Source organism: Felis catus, chromosome D3 (assembly GCF_018350175.1).
Source record: "Felis catus isolate Fca126 chromosome D3, F.catus_Fca126_mat1.0, whole genome shotgun sequence".
Classification (NCBI taxonomy): Eukaryota; Metazoa; Chordata; class Mammalia; order Carnivora; family Felidae; genus Felis; species Felis catus.
Genome location: NC_058379.1, coordinates 217395 through 231766, shown reverse-complemented (window position 1 = coordinate 231766; position 14372 = coordinate 217395). Strand labels below are relative to the sequence as shown.

Here is a 14372-nt window from a genome sequence, read left to right as displayed (position 1 = left end):
CTGTGGGAAAGGCTAATGCTAACATTAAGTTCTTAATCTTAAAAAGAAAATATGGGGCAACTGGTCAGTGTAGAGTGTGCAACTCTTGATCTCAGGGTTGTGAGTTTGAACCCCATGTTGCACGTAGAGATTGCTTAAAAATAAAATAGGGGTGCCTGGGTGGCTCAGTTGGTTAAGTGTCTGACTTTGGCTCAGGTCATGATCTCACGATTCATGGGTTTGAGCCCTGCATTGGGCTCTGTGCTGACAGCTCAGAGCCTGGAGTCTGTTTCGGATTCTGTGTCTTCCTCTCTCTGCCTCTCCCCCACTCACGCTCTTTCTCTCTCAAACATTAAAAAAATAAAATAATAAAACAAAATCTTTAAAAAAAGAAAATCTACCAGATAAATGAAATTTAACAGAATGAATAGATTTACAACCAACAAACAATAAGAAAAAGTAAAAAATTGAATCTCTGGCTTGAAATCTGTCTAGCCCTTCTAACCCTGCCCCAGCCCCAGACTTTTAGTAATAGCTGATAATTCTCAGGAAAATTCAAGGAAAGATAATCCAGCATTTTACGGTTTTTCCCAAAAATCAACATGGGGGGGGGGGATAATTCATGATTCGTATTTATGAACATAGGTTAAAATGTACTAAATCTAATAGCAAAATGAATTCAACAATGTGGAGGTTTTTTTTTTTTTAAAGCCATGACAATATGTGTAGCAGACTACTAGTCATGAACCCAATGTCCCTTCATTACCAACAGAGTCACTGTGCCTTTTTATTTTAAAGTTGATTTATTTATATTGAGGCAGGGGAGGGGCAGAGAGAGAGGGAGAGAGAGAATCCCAAGCAAGCTCTGCACTGCGGACACGGGGCCTGAACCCATGAACCAGTGAGATCATGACCTGAGCTGAAATCAAGAGCCGGACACCCAACTGACTGAGCGACCCAGGTGCCCAATCACTGTAGTTTTCATACTGACAATGAGCTCAGCCAAAAAGTTACATTTCTCCATTGTTTTTGTAGTGAAGTATCTTGCTACTAAATTCTGAGTAATGAAGTAGAGGTTGCTGACAGTGTCTAATGGAAAGGCTGTAAAGAAAACAATGGGGAAAGCCCCCTAGTGTTATGGAATCATTTCCCACTTTAATACACAGCACACATGATGGTTGGAGATTGAGCATCCATTGTGGAACCCGGATTCATCTCAAGGACAGAAGCCACCTGCGTCCATGCTTTCTGGTAATGACGGGGCTGCTATACCAGCTCTACACTACTAACATCTGAATATCTTTTACACAAGGGTGCATGAACTGCCTTGTTTAAGCCACCTTTTCTTTTTTAGGTAGGAAGAGTGTTGGATCTGTTATATGCAGCTGAATGTCACCCTATAAAAATACATTATGATGTTTGGGAGATTTAATATTTAGAAAATCTTCATAAAATAAATCATACTACCGGATAAAAGAAAGGCCATGTGATTATCTCAATATGTGTAGATAACACATTTGATGGAATGTAATACCCTAGATGATTTTTAAATATTATTAAATTAGGAATGGAAATTAAATCCTTTAACTTTGCAAACAGAATGTTCCAAAACTGGACATATGTACTTATTGGTAGATACATGCCATTATATTAAGAAAATTACAAGAATGGCCATCACTTTTATTGAACAGTGTGTGATAATTCTAGCCAATGTGTGGAAACAAGGAATTGGGGGTGAGGGCAGAAAAAAAAAAAACTTCCATTGTTTGGAGGTGTGGTTGTCTATTTAGGAAAACCAAAATAAACCTCAGGCAAACACAGAGAATTGCAAATAGAGTAGGATCTCTACTGGATGCGTATCAGTTGTGTTGCTCTGCTTCTGGTTAGACTGGGCAAGCTACGACATCTTAGAAACTGAGAGCACAAACCCCAGTGAGCATGGCAGTAGGAAGTAGAAAGCACTTTCTATAAGAAAAGAGAGTTTCTGCTCTCATCCTTGGTGAAACTGCAGGAAGAGGAGAGGGCCCACGTAGCAAAAGGGAAAGCAAGACAAGCACGCAGTTGCCTGTGGACTGGCGTGACACATCAGAATCCCAAAGTGCCCCCCCCCCCCCACGAAGGAGCATCCGGGCAACTCTTTCCCATGGGTCTTCCTGGAACCCTCAGAGATAGTATGACAAGTGCGATATTGATAGAGAAAAATATTTTAATTTTATTTTTTAAAATTTGCATCCAAATTAGCATATAGTGAAACAATGATTTCAGCAGTAGATTCCTTAATGCCCTTTACCCATTTAGCCCATCCCTCTTCCCACAACCCCTCCAGTAACCCTCAGTTCTCCATATTTATGAGTCTCTTCTGTTTTGTTCCCCTCCCTGTTTTTGTATTATTTTTGTTTCCCTTCCCTTATGTTCATCTGTTTTGTCTCTTAAAGTCCTCATATGAGTGAAGTCATATGATTTTTGTCTTTCTCTGACTAATTTCACTTAGCATAATACCCTCCAGTTCCATCCACGTAGTTGCAAATGGCAAGATTTCATTCTTTTTGATTGCCGAGTAACACTCCATTGTGGGTGTGTATATATACCACATTTTCTTTATCCATTCATCCATCGATGGACATTTGGGTTCTTTCCATACTTTGGCTATTGTTGATAGCGCTGCTATAAACATGGGGGTGCATGTGTCCCTTCGAAACAGCTCGCCTGTATCCTGTGGATAAATGCCTAGTTGTGCAATTGCTGGCTCGTAGGGTAGTTCTATTTTTAGTTTTTTGAGGAACCTCCATACTGTTTTCCAGACTGGCTGCACCAGCTTGCATTCCCAGATAGAGAAAAATTTTTAAAAATCCTGTTGAGATGCCCAGGTTTTCCTTTAAGTGCAAGGCAGATACTATCTGAAGGAAGGTGACAGGGCAACAATTGAGAGAAATCCATTAGAAGCACTCCGGACTTTTAGGCTGAGGGATGGGCAGAGAACTGAGAACACACATATATGAAAACCACCCCCAGGCATTAAAATCTATTACAAAAGACTGGAGAAGGGTCAGGAGAGCTGAGAGACTCCCAAGATCTTGTAGGCCTTCCCAGAGTGCAGGGCTGCTGTCCTCAGAGGACCCAGAGACTAGGCAGCAGCATGAAACATCTCTGGGAGCCTGGAAATCCTAAGAATTGGAAAGCAAAGAGACCTTAGCAACCCAGAAAGCAGTCAGACAGTAAGGCAAGGAGGTAAGTAGTTCACCGAAAGCTGGCGGCTTGGCTGTGAGCACAAGCAAGTGTCTAGAATATTCTCATGCTGAGATCCTAGGCCCTCTGAGGAAAATATCCTGATCCTGTCCTCAGAATATTTGAAAGCAGTTGTGCACTAAATGAGAAGCTGAAACAAAGCCCAGACACAGCTTAATACCAGATTAAATTGATTCTGACCTACACCCCATTTCCCGATCTCACAGCTGACACTAGAAAATATGTACCCTTTTCTCTAGGTAAATATGTATTAAGAGCCAAGAAAATCACCAGAAATAAAGAGGGATATTATATAATGATAAAAAAGTTAATTCCACCAGACAATCCTAAATGTGCACGCATTTCACATCAAAGCTTCAAAATCATGTAAAAACTACTGCAAGGAGAAATATACTCTACCATTGTAATTGGGCATTGCAACAATTCTTTCTTTCCTTTTTTTTCTTTTTAAATATTTTGAGAGAGGGAGGGAGAGAGAGAGAACAAGAACAAGTGGGGGAAGGGCAGAGAGAAGGAGAGACAATCCAAAGCAGGCTCCACGTGGAGCCCAATGCAGGGCTCAAACTCACAAACTGGCAAGATCATGACCTGAGAGACATCAAGAGTTGGACATTTAACCAACTGCACCACCCAGGTGTCTCAACATTTATTTCTGGGTAACAAAATGTGGGGACCAAAATTCAGCAAGGCTATAAAATTAACTGAATACTGCTATCAACAAACGGGATCCAATAGGCATTTCTAGAACATCCAACAGTAGAATACACATTCTTTTCAATTGTTCTTGAAGCATTTAGCAATGTGGGTCATGTCTTTGGTCATAAACTGGAACTTAAAAAAAAAAATCATGCAAATTGTCTTCAGACTATAATGCAATTTAATAAGAAACCAATAGCAAAGAGAACAGTAAAATATCCAAATACTTGAAAATTAAGCAACACAAATTCCAAATAACCCATGGACCAGAGAAATCTCAAAAAATATATATATATATACACATATTTTGAACTGAACAAAAAAAATACTGCAAATCAAAAATTGTGAGATAAAAAAGCAGTGCTTATAGAGGATTTGTAACATTAAATGCTCATATTAGAAAAAAATAAAGATCTCACATCAATAACCTAAACTGTTACCTTAAGAAACTAGAAAAAGAACAGTAAAATAAGCTGAAAGTAAATACAAATAAAATAATGAAAATAAGACCAAAAAGCAATGAAATAACACCCCCCCCAAAAAAAAACACTACACATATAAATCTGACAACTGTGATGAGATGCACTAAATTATTTTTTTTGTTTTTGTTTTTAAATTTAATTCCAGTGTAGTTAACATACGGTGTTATATTAGTTTCAGATACGCAGTATAGTGATTCAACAACTCCCTACATCACCCAGTGCTCATCACGCCAAGTTCACTTCTTAATCCTCATCAACCTCTTTCACCCATCCTCCCCCATCCACCTGTCTTCAGGTAACAATCAGTGTGTTCTCTACAGTTAAGAGTCTCTCTCTCTCTCTCCCTCCCTCCCTCCCTTCCTTCCTCTCTCCCTCTCTCTCCTTTCCTCATTTGTTTCTTAAATTACACACATGAGTGAAACCATATGGTATTTGTCTTTTTCTGACTTATTCTGCTTAGCATTATACTCTCTAGCTCTATCCATGTCATTGCAAATGGCAAGATTTCATTCTTTTTTATGGCTAATAGTCCATTGTATGTATATGCTATGTCTTCTTTATCCATTCACCTATCAGTGGACACTTGGCTGCTTCCATTTCTTGGCTATTGTAAATAATGCTGCTATAAACATAGGGGTGCATATATCCCTTTGACTTCGTGTTTGTTTGTTTTGTATTTTGGGGGCAAATACCCAGTAGTATAATTACTGCATCACAGTGTAGTTCTATTTTTAATTTTTTGAGGAACCTCTATACTATTTTCCACAGTGGCTGCACCAGTTCACACGCCTACTAATAAGAGGGCTCCTTTTACTTCACATCCTTGCCAACACTTGTTTCTTGTGTTTGTTTTTTTTTTTAACGTTTATTTGTGAGAAATGGAAAGAGGCAGAGCATGAGCAGGGGAGGGGCGGAGAGAGAGACAGAATCTGAAGCAGGCTCCAGGCTCCGAGCTGTCAGCACAGAGCCCGAAGTGGGGCTTGAACCCATGAACCACTAGTTCATGACCTGAGCCGAAGTCAGCTGCTTAACTGACTGAGCCACCCAGGCACCCCTTGTGTTTTTTATTTTAGCCATTCTGACAGGTGTGAAGTGATATCTCATTTTAGTTTTGATTTGCATTTCCCTAATGATGAATGATGTTAAGCATCTTTTCACGTACCTGTTGGTGGAGGTGGACTAAAATTCTTGACAGACAAACTATCAAAAGTCACTTATGCATAAATGGGTAAACCTAAAGAAATTGAATTTATAGTTAAAAACCTTCCCACAAAGAAAAATCCAAGCTCATATCATTTCACGGTGAATTCTACCAAACATTTCAGGATGAAATAATACCAGTTCTATACAAATTCTTCTAGAATATAGAAGAGGAAGAATACTTCTTAACCCATTTTATGTGGTCAGCATTACACTGATAACAAAACCTGACGAAGATATTACAAATAGGCAAAACTGCAAATGGTCGTCATGAACATAGATGCAAAAACCCTCAACAGAAAGCTAAATCAGGGTTGAGCAAAGATGGAAGAATGCCATATAAATATATTTGCTGATAAAGTAGGAAGAATGTGAGTAAGCTTGGGAAGAGGAGAGAGAGGGATGGGGGAAGTAATGTCATTGATATTAGAAAACCAAAAAGGATACTATCTCAACTGATAGGCTGATTATAAAAGATTGAGAAAAATGAGATTCAGGGCACCATAAAAAGTTATAAAAGTAACATCTCCCCCTCCCCCCAAAATAGAAAACTTCCTAAATCACAAAAGAAATCATTTGGAAGACAAAGGGCCAAATAAAACAACAACAACAAAAATACATTGCATTGAAATAACGGATGAAAAGAAGGAAAACTCTTTGTGACAATAGAATTCAAACTGATAAATGTAGAAAAAATGATGAAATTAGAAAGTCACCATTTGGCAACCATTATAGTAAAGGTTGTTTCAGTCAGGAATTATCAATGGATGTTAAAACTTGTGAGCAAAAATGTAATGAGAAACAAATATTACAGTCTCAAAGTCTCTTCCTCCTAGATACTAATTAATGGAAAAAATAGTAACTTTAGACTGAGAAATTTGAAGAAATAGGAAACACTTTTACATAAATGATAGCAAAATACAATGCTAAACAGTATTTAAAGGAAAATGTTTAGCTTTAAATGAACATATTAAAAGAGAAAAAGATTAAAAATTTATTTTCTAGCCCTTTATTTAATGAAGCTAGAAAAGCAAAGCAAATTAAGCCCAGATTAGGAAGGCAATAGCAAAGAGCAGAAAATGATTAAATAACAACAACAACAACAAAATGTACTGGGAGAAAAATGTATCACCAAAAGTTGGTCCTTAGTAAGACTGATAAAATTCATTTCCAATAAAGAAAAGGCAAGAAAGAGAAAAGAGACACTGCCAATATCCAGAATGAAAATGGGAATATCATAATGGATTTTACATGAAAATAAATAATGAATCATGAATAAACTAATAATGAATAAATATAAAAGATAAATGCAAGTCAAAGAAGGTTATATAACAGGGAAACACATTTGATAGTTTTGATGATATGGATAAATTCCTTGAAAATCATAACTTAAAACTGACACAAAAAGAAGTAAAATGAGTTAGTCCTGAATCTGTTGAAGAAATTGAATTCCAAATTTAAAACCTTTCTACAAAGAAAGCTTGAGGCCTAGATAGCTTCACTAGTGAATTATTCCTCACATTTAATGCAGACATAATTTCAGTACTATAAAAATTTCCAGAGAATACTTCTCAATACTTTTTAGGAGACCAGTGTAACTTTGATGCCACAGACACATGGGATGAAATGAAACTGTAGACCTATCTTTTTCACAAAAACAGTGATGTATAAGTCCTAAACAAAAAATTAGCAGACTGTATCTGTTTTTTTTTGTGTGTGTGAGGCAAACATGATAACCACTACACTACAGAAACTGGCCTGTATCTAGTGATTTATAAAAATTACATCACAGTCAAGTATGGTTTAGCCTATCCATGCAAAGATGCTTTAAAGTAAAAAAAAAAAATTTTTCAAAAAAAAAAAAAAACCCACTGTAATATACCACATTTACAGAATAAAGGAGAAAAATAGTATGAGATGTAGAAAGAAAGTTGATAAACGGGTGTTCATAGCAGTGTTTTAAAAATAGTACTAGAGAGGAACTTCCTTAATCTGATAAAGGGTATCTACAAAAGAAATCTGCAAAATACTTCATGATGTAAACACATCATGATTGCTTTTCATGGTGAAATATTTAATGCCTTCTCCTCTCATACAAGAATAGAAAACTGACAACATTGAAGATTGGTGGTCCTAGTCAATGCAATATATTTGTTTTAATTTTTATTTTTAAGTAGGCTGCGTGCCCAGAGCGGAGCCCAATGCAGGGCTTGAACTCAAGATCCTGAGATCAAGACCTGAGCTGAGATCAACAGTTGGACACTTAACTGAGCCAGCCAGGTGCCCCTGCAATTAAAAAAAAAAATTTTTTTTGAGTGTAAAGATAACTGGGGCACCTGGGTGGCTCAGTCAGTTAAGTGTCCAACTGTTGATCTCAGTTCAGGTGTTGATCTCACGGTTCTTGAGTTTGAGCCCCTCATCGGGCTCTCTGCTGTCATCACAGAGCCCGCTTCAGATCCTCTGTCCCCATCTCACTCCGCTCCTCCTCAGCTTGTTCTCTCTCTAAAAATAAATATATAAACTTTAAAAAGTGTAAAGATTAGAAAGAAAGCAATGAAAAACAACATGTTTGTGTAGTTAGAAAAATCCAAAATAATCTAAAAATTAACTATTAGAATTAATGAGAATCTAGCAAAGTTGCTAGATAGAAGGCCAATATAAAGAAATCAACTGGGGCACCTGGGTGGCTCAGTTAGGCATCCGACTTTGGCTCAGGTCATGATCTCACAGTTTGTTGAGTTCAAGTCCTGTGTGGGGCTCTGTGCTGACAGCTCAGAGCCTGGAGCCTGCTTCAGATTCTGTGTCTCCCTCTCTCTGCCCCTCCCCTGCTCGTGCTCTCTCTCTCAAAAATAAATAAACATTTAAAAAACAACTGTATTTCTCTATATTGCAAAAACAGAAATGGGACTAAAAGTACCATTGACAACAGAATCAAAAACATTAAGTGACAGACATAAATCTGAAGGGAAGTGTGAAAAGTTTATACACAGAAAACTACTAAATATTGCATGAAATTCAATAAATTGAGATCTATTTCATAATCATGGATCAGAAGACCCAATATTTTTCTTAAACATTTCCTAATTGGTCTATAGATTCAATGCAATCTCAAGTAAAGTCCTAGTACATATACTTCTGTGAAAATTAATGAACTGATTATAAAATTTATGTGGAAATGCAAAGTAAAGAATAGCCCAAAGAGGAAGAACATTGAAGGGTACACACTGAGTATCAAGACTTACACCAAGATTAAAATAGTATGGTTTTGTGTAAAGCTAGACAAATAAACCAGTGGAACAGATCAGAGAACCCAGAAACAGACCCACACTTGTATCAGCATCTGATTTAAGAGAAAAGTGCCACTGCAATACAGTAAAAGGTCAAATGGGCTAGGTCAATTGGATATCCATCCAGAAAAAAAATTGACACGACATAGTTCATTCTAGAAGTTAAAATGATTTCCAGATGAGTTGTATACCTAAAAGTAAAGGGAAGAAAGTAGAGCCTCTAGGTTACAGTGGGGAGACATGTGGCATTTGAAGAGGCAGATTTAGCAAATAGAGTATAAAAGTATCAACCATAAAAGATTGCATTACACCAAGCATTTTTTCCTAAACGCATCTTTAAGAAAATGAAAAGAAGAGCTACTGGCTGGGAAAAAGTATTTTCATTACACAAATATGAAAAGAACATAGATCCAAGTTTTATAAAGAACCGGTACAAATCAGTAAGAAAACTTAAGGCAAATGGGCAAAGAACTTGAGCATGTCACAAAAAGATAACCAAATAGACATATGCACATCACGTATGCTCATCACCATTAGTCATTAGGGAATACAAACTGCAGTGGTATTTCACTACACACCCTCCAGCATAGATACGACTCACAACATCCAACAAGTATTGGCAAGGAAGTGGAAAAACTGGCCTCCCACCTAGCTGGTGGGAAGGTACATGTGTACAGCTTCTTTGGAAAATGGTTGGGCAGTTTCTTCGAAGACTAAACATATGCCTATAAGATAACTCAGCTTTTCTTCTCCTGGTTGTATACCCAAGGGAAATGAGCGCATGTGTTCACTCTGAAATGTCACAGGAATGTTTGTGGCATCTCATCGATAATATATGAACTGCAAACACTTAAAATTCCAACAGTTGAAGGGAGAAACAGTTTGTGGTATAATGAGACCACAGAATTCTACACCACAGTAAGAAGTAATGAACTATTGATACATGCAACAGCATGGATGAATCTTAAAACACTGTGAAGTAAAAGAAGCCAAACTCAAAGGAATATATACTATATAATTTCACTTATATGAAATTTAAGAAAAGGCAAAACTTACCTGTGGCAATAGAAGCCAAAACGGTGATTGTCTTTGGGATATACTGACCCAATGATGCCAATGGTGCCAACGGGCACCAATGATGCCTGTTAGCATGCTAAAGTATGCTCTATCTTGATTTGGGTGTTGGTTTTCTATTTATGTGAAGTGCAAAAACAGGCAAGGCTGATCTGTGCAGACTTAAGTCAGACAAGTGGTTACTCTGGGGGGATAGTGACTGGAAATGAGCGCAGGAGACCCCACAGTGTGCTGGAGACATGACGGCTCAAGTATATACATATATTAAAAAATCAGAGGTATACCCTTGAGATTTGTGCACTTCATGGAAGTCGTTTCTCAATAGAAAAAACACAGAATCAAAATCATTAAGAATTTTCACCATGGCAAAATGTATTTTCACGGTTTTGCACTTATATTTTCATTCAACTATTTACATGTAATATCAAGCTAATTTAAGGCAAATGCTTTTGGTTAAACATCTTTTTATACCTGTTTTCAACAACAAAAATACACAAATCATTTTTTCCTTCCTGCTCCACTCAGGGTAGGCAATCAACAGCTCTTTTTTGAGGGGATGGATTCCTCAGGTGCAGGAATACACATTCATTTCTGATGTCAGTGCCCAGCATAGGCCTGCAGTATGAGAAGCATCAGAAAGTTTGCTGAGTAATGATACAATGCAGGTTACACGGACACTCCCCTCCTTCTCTCCCACCCTCCATCTCAGTAAGCTTGGTAGACATCACATCCCTCTGCTCCCAGGGGGCATACTCGTGGCAGAAAGCCTGTGTCCAACAAGCAGTGGTTCATGTCAGAAAGAAATCCACATACTTTGTAATCAGATGGATGTGAGTTAACCTCAACCCTTCTACCAGTTCTGTAACTATACACCAGTGAGTTACCCTCTTGGGTGGGCATCTGTAACGTGTCCCAAAACTTACAGATCTAGACTCCAGAGAGTGTTGGTCTCCCCACCTGCTGAGTCATTGCCCTAAAGCTGGAACCCAGAGTCATGAAGGAGGCATGCCATCGTGGTGTTGGGAGTGGGGTGCTGGACCATGACCCAGAAGAGGACAGTGCAATGCTTTGACCCATCAGAAGATCTTCATGTAGAGGTGCATCTTGTCAGACTCATCAAGTTTGTGAAAGAAAAGGGTTCAACCCTCTAGCAGGGCTGTTAGTCTGAACTGTTTCTGTCATAGCAGAACAGGGAGCCATTTCTAATGCCCTCTGGGAGGGTGCTTTAAGTTGAGGTCCTGCTTTCCTGTTGCCTGTCCCCCATCCACATCTGCCTACTTTCATGACCACTCTTAAGCTCTTGTTTATGTTCCCTCAGTCCTTTACAGAATTTTACCCAGGACATCAAGTCCCCTATCTCTCTTTTCTGTCAGGCATCTTCTTCCTAGGATGTTTCCCAGGAGACCAGCTCGCTATAGTTGTGCGAACGCAGTGAAGGGGTCCAAAGGACTGGTCTCCAACAGCTACAAACCATCTAATATGCAAACAGACATGAAAAAATCTAACAGATCTCCCGAGAGGTACTTACCCTGGGACCACTGAGAAGGCAGTGAGAAATGGGACCTGAATCCCCTCAGGGGAACCCATGGTAATGAAGGTGATATTCCCTGCAGAGAAGAGGGCTTCAGGGTGAAGCAGAGGTTCCTAGCAGGCTGATCTAGATTGCCTCCCAGCCTTCTGTGGATCAGGGATTTTAAAAATTGTGTTCAACGAATCGTGACAGGGGAAAGTGCATGAATCACCAAAACCTTTTTTCCCGCAGGGTTTTCCCCAAGTCTCCATGTCCAGTGTGGGACCTCAAACCCATGACCCCAAGATCAACTCATATGTTCCTCCAACTGAGCTGGTGAGGTGCCCCACCAGAGATTTTCTAAAAAGCAAAAGTAATATGGAGGAATCTACCTTACCAGATTTTAAATGTGTTAAAAATAAATAGTATACATAAGAAACAAAATGATGATGATGAAGATAGCACTTTTTGAATGTTGACTAATTATCTCAATCCCATGAAGGGTTCTGTTATTATCTCCATATTACCAAAGATGAAAGAACGTGCAGATGACCAATAATTTGGCCGAGTTCATATAGTTGTCAAGTAATTGAACTGAGAGTCCACCCCAGGTAGCCTGTGTCTTGGAGAGAACAGAAAATCTGGAAGGAGTAGTATTCTTTAGAATGTGTTATGTGCTAATGATTTCATCTGCATTAGAAAGCATGGGAGAACGGGAGAGAGGCAGTCCTTATTCACAAAGGGCACAGGTCAGCCACATTTTGGCACTATCTTTTGTTGGAAGATCAAAGCTCTATTAAAAGTGCAGCTTATGAAGTGTTTCTCCCGATTTAGAAAGCTTAGAAATAGTTCTGTGCTGAAGTTAAGAACATAAGTTTCCTTGTCTGTTATTGGTGCAGGGCCTCTGGAAGGTGTTTTAATATTCACTGGACCTATTTCCTGATCAATAACAAGGGAACATAGTCTTAGTTCGGGTGTGGGGGTGGGAGGCTCATATAATAATATCTTCCTTGGGACATACTGAGTGTTCAGCAAATGGCAACCAAAAAAAGTAACTGATGTTATATTAGTGAATTAGGATCGTGTAATTTGTTGAATTACATTTGAATTTAATTCAATAATGTAGATTTACATTTTAGGTTCCACTGACTTTTTTAAAATTAAAAAAAATTTTTTTTAATGTTTATTTATTTTTGAGACAGAGAGAGACAGAGCATGAATAGGGGAGGGTCAGAGAGAGGGAGACACAGAATCTGAAGCAGGCTCCAGGCTCTGAGCTGTCAGCACAGAGCCCGACGCGGGGCTTGAACTCACAGACTGTGAGATCATGACCTGAGCCGGAGTCGGAAGCTCAACCGACTGAGCCACCCAGGCACCCCTCCATTGACTTTTTAATTCATTGGAGAGCAATCAGGAATATTTTCATTGAGCGTCTAGTGGGTCCTAGAGAAAAAGACTAACAGCACTAACAGCAAGATTTCACTGTAAATGCGAGGGTATGCTGTAGCAAATCCCTAATTCCCCCTGTGTTCACCCATATCAGGGATGCTCCAGCCTCACTGTACAGTTGACTCTTGAACACGTGGGGTTAGGGACACCAGCCACATGCAGTTGAAAATCCATGTATGAGCTTTTGATGAGGGAAACAAAGGCAAGAGAAATGTGGCATAAATTAAATCTCCTTACAGCTTGCAGCCCAATGACAGACACCTGAAATACGCAGAGCGTCACCTTCCTCGAGGAACTCATGGCTGCCTTACTTCCTCAATGTTCTTGTTTTATCAAAGACTAAAAGTAACCTCATCTTAACAGCAGCTCGCCCCTCAAGGTCCCGAAAGCCTTGCTTCTAAATCCCGTAGAGTCTTACGCTATCCCTAACCCTCACTTAAAAGTATATAATCAGTCACTCCTCACAACCCCAGTGCAGCTTTCTGTCCATGGGTCCTGTCCTGTGCTTTAATAAAATCACCTTTTTGCACCAAAGACGTCTCAAGAATTCTTTCTTGGCTGTTTGCTCAAGAACCCCATCACTTCAACTTCCCCAAATCTTAACTACTAATAAGCTACTGTTGGCCAGAAGCCTTACTGATGACATAGCTAATTAACATATATTTTATATGTTATATGTATTTTATATTGTATTCTTAGAATTAAGTATTATTAAGAAAATCATATGGAAGAGAAAATATATTTAAGGTACTGTATTTGTTTTTTTAAAATCCAGGTATAAATGGACTTGTATAGTTATTTGTTTCTTTATTTGAGAGAGAGAGAGAGAGAGAAGAGAGAGAGCACACGTGAGTGGGGAAGGAGGATGGGGGAGAGAGAAAATCTTAAGCAGGCTTTATGCTCACCTTGGAGCCCATGCTGGGCTACATCCCACCACCCCGGAATCATGACCTGGGCCGAAATCAAGAGTTCGCTGCTCAACTGACCTAGCCACTCAGGTGCCTCTAGACCCTGTAATTTACCCCCTTTTGTTCAAAGGTCATCTGTACTTGGTCAGTCAGGACTGCTTCCTACAGCCCTGTTGTTTTCTCTTCCCATTCCTTGAAAAGAACCTTAAAAATGGAAATATAGACTCTTCTTTTTATAAAAAATAGAAAACGTGGTAAGTAAAAAGAAGGAAATTAAAACGCCTAATAAAAATAATGAAGTAGAATAGTAATTCTATGCCTACGTTCAAGCAGAGTTTAACAACGTGGCCTATATCATTCTATGCTTGTACCTTTCAAATCGGCTCATCTCACTCTGTCTTGTAACACCCCTTTTTTTATTGTACAATGTATCATGACAGGGTCAGGCCGATATACATTCTTCTGCAGCGGAATTACTAATAACCTTCCAGGAGCCCGTTCTCTTTCTGAAGCGTGATTTATTTAGCAAATCTTTCACCAG

At 38.8% G+C, this 14372-nt stretch overlaps 2 protein-coding genes across 3 annotated transcripts in view; both read left to right on the top strand.

Annotated features, from left to right (window-relative positions):
• ZNF268 (zinc finger protein 268) overlaps positions 1-14372 on the top strand; it is a 49912-nt gene that overhangs the window by 32580 nt on the left and 2960 nt on the right. Inside the window, exons 8-9 of one of the 2 annotated variants that reach the window (XM_045042164.1) lie at positions 1146-1230; positions 1334-1580. In XM_045042164.1, the coding sequence (XP_044898099.1) occupies positions 1146-1230; positions 1334-1411 (163 nt within the window). In that variant the 3' untranslated portion in view covers positions 1412-1580. Of the gene's footprint in view, positions 1-1145; positions 1231-1333; positions 1581-14372 lie in introns of those variants that run through there. The other variant, XM_045042165.1, reaches the window with a different exon arrangement.
• ANHX (anomalous homeobox) overlaps positions 325-14372 on the top strand; it is a 31192-nt gene continuing 17144 nt past the window's right edge. Inside the window, exon 1 of the mRNA XM_045042169.1 lies at positions 325-1230. Coding sequence (XP_044898104.1) covers positions 1221-1230 — 10 coding nt within the window. The 5' untranslated portion in view covers positions 325-1220. The remainder of the gene's footprint in view (positions 1231-14372) is intronic.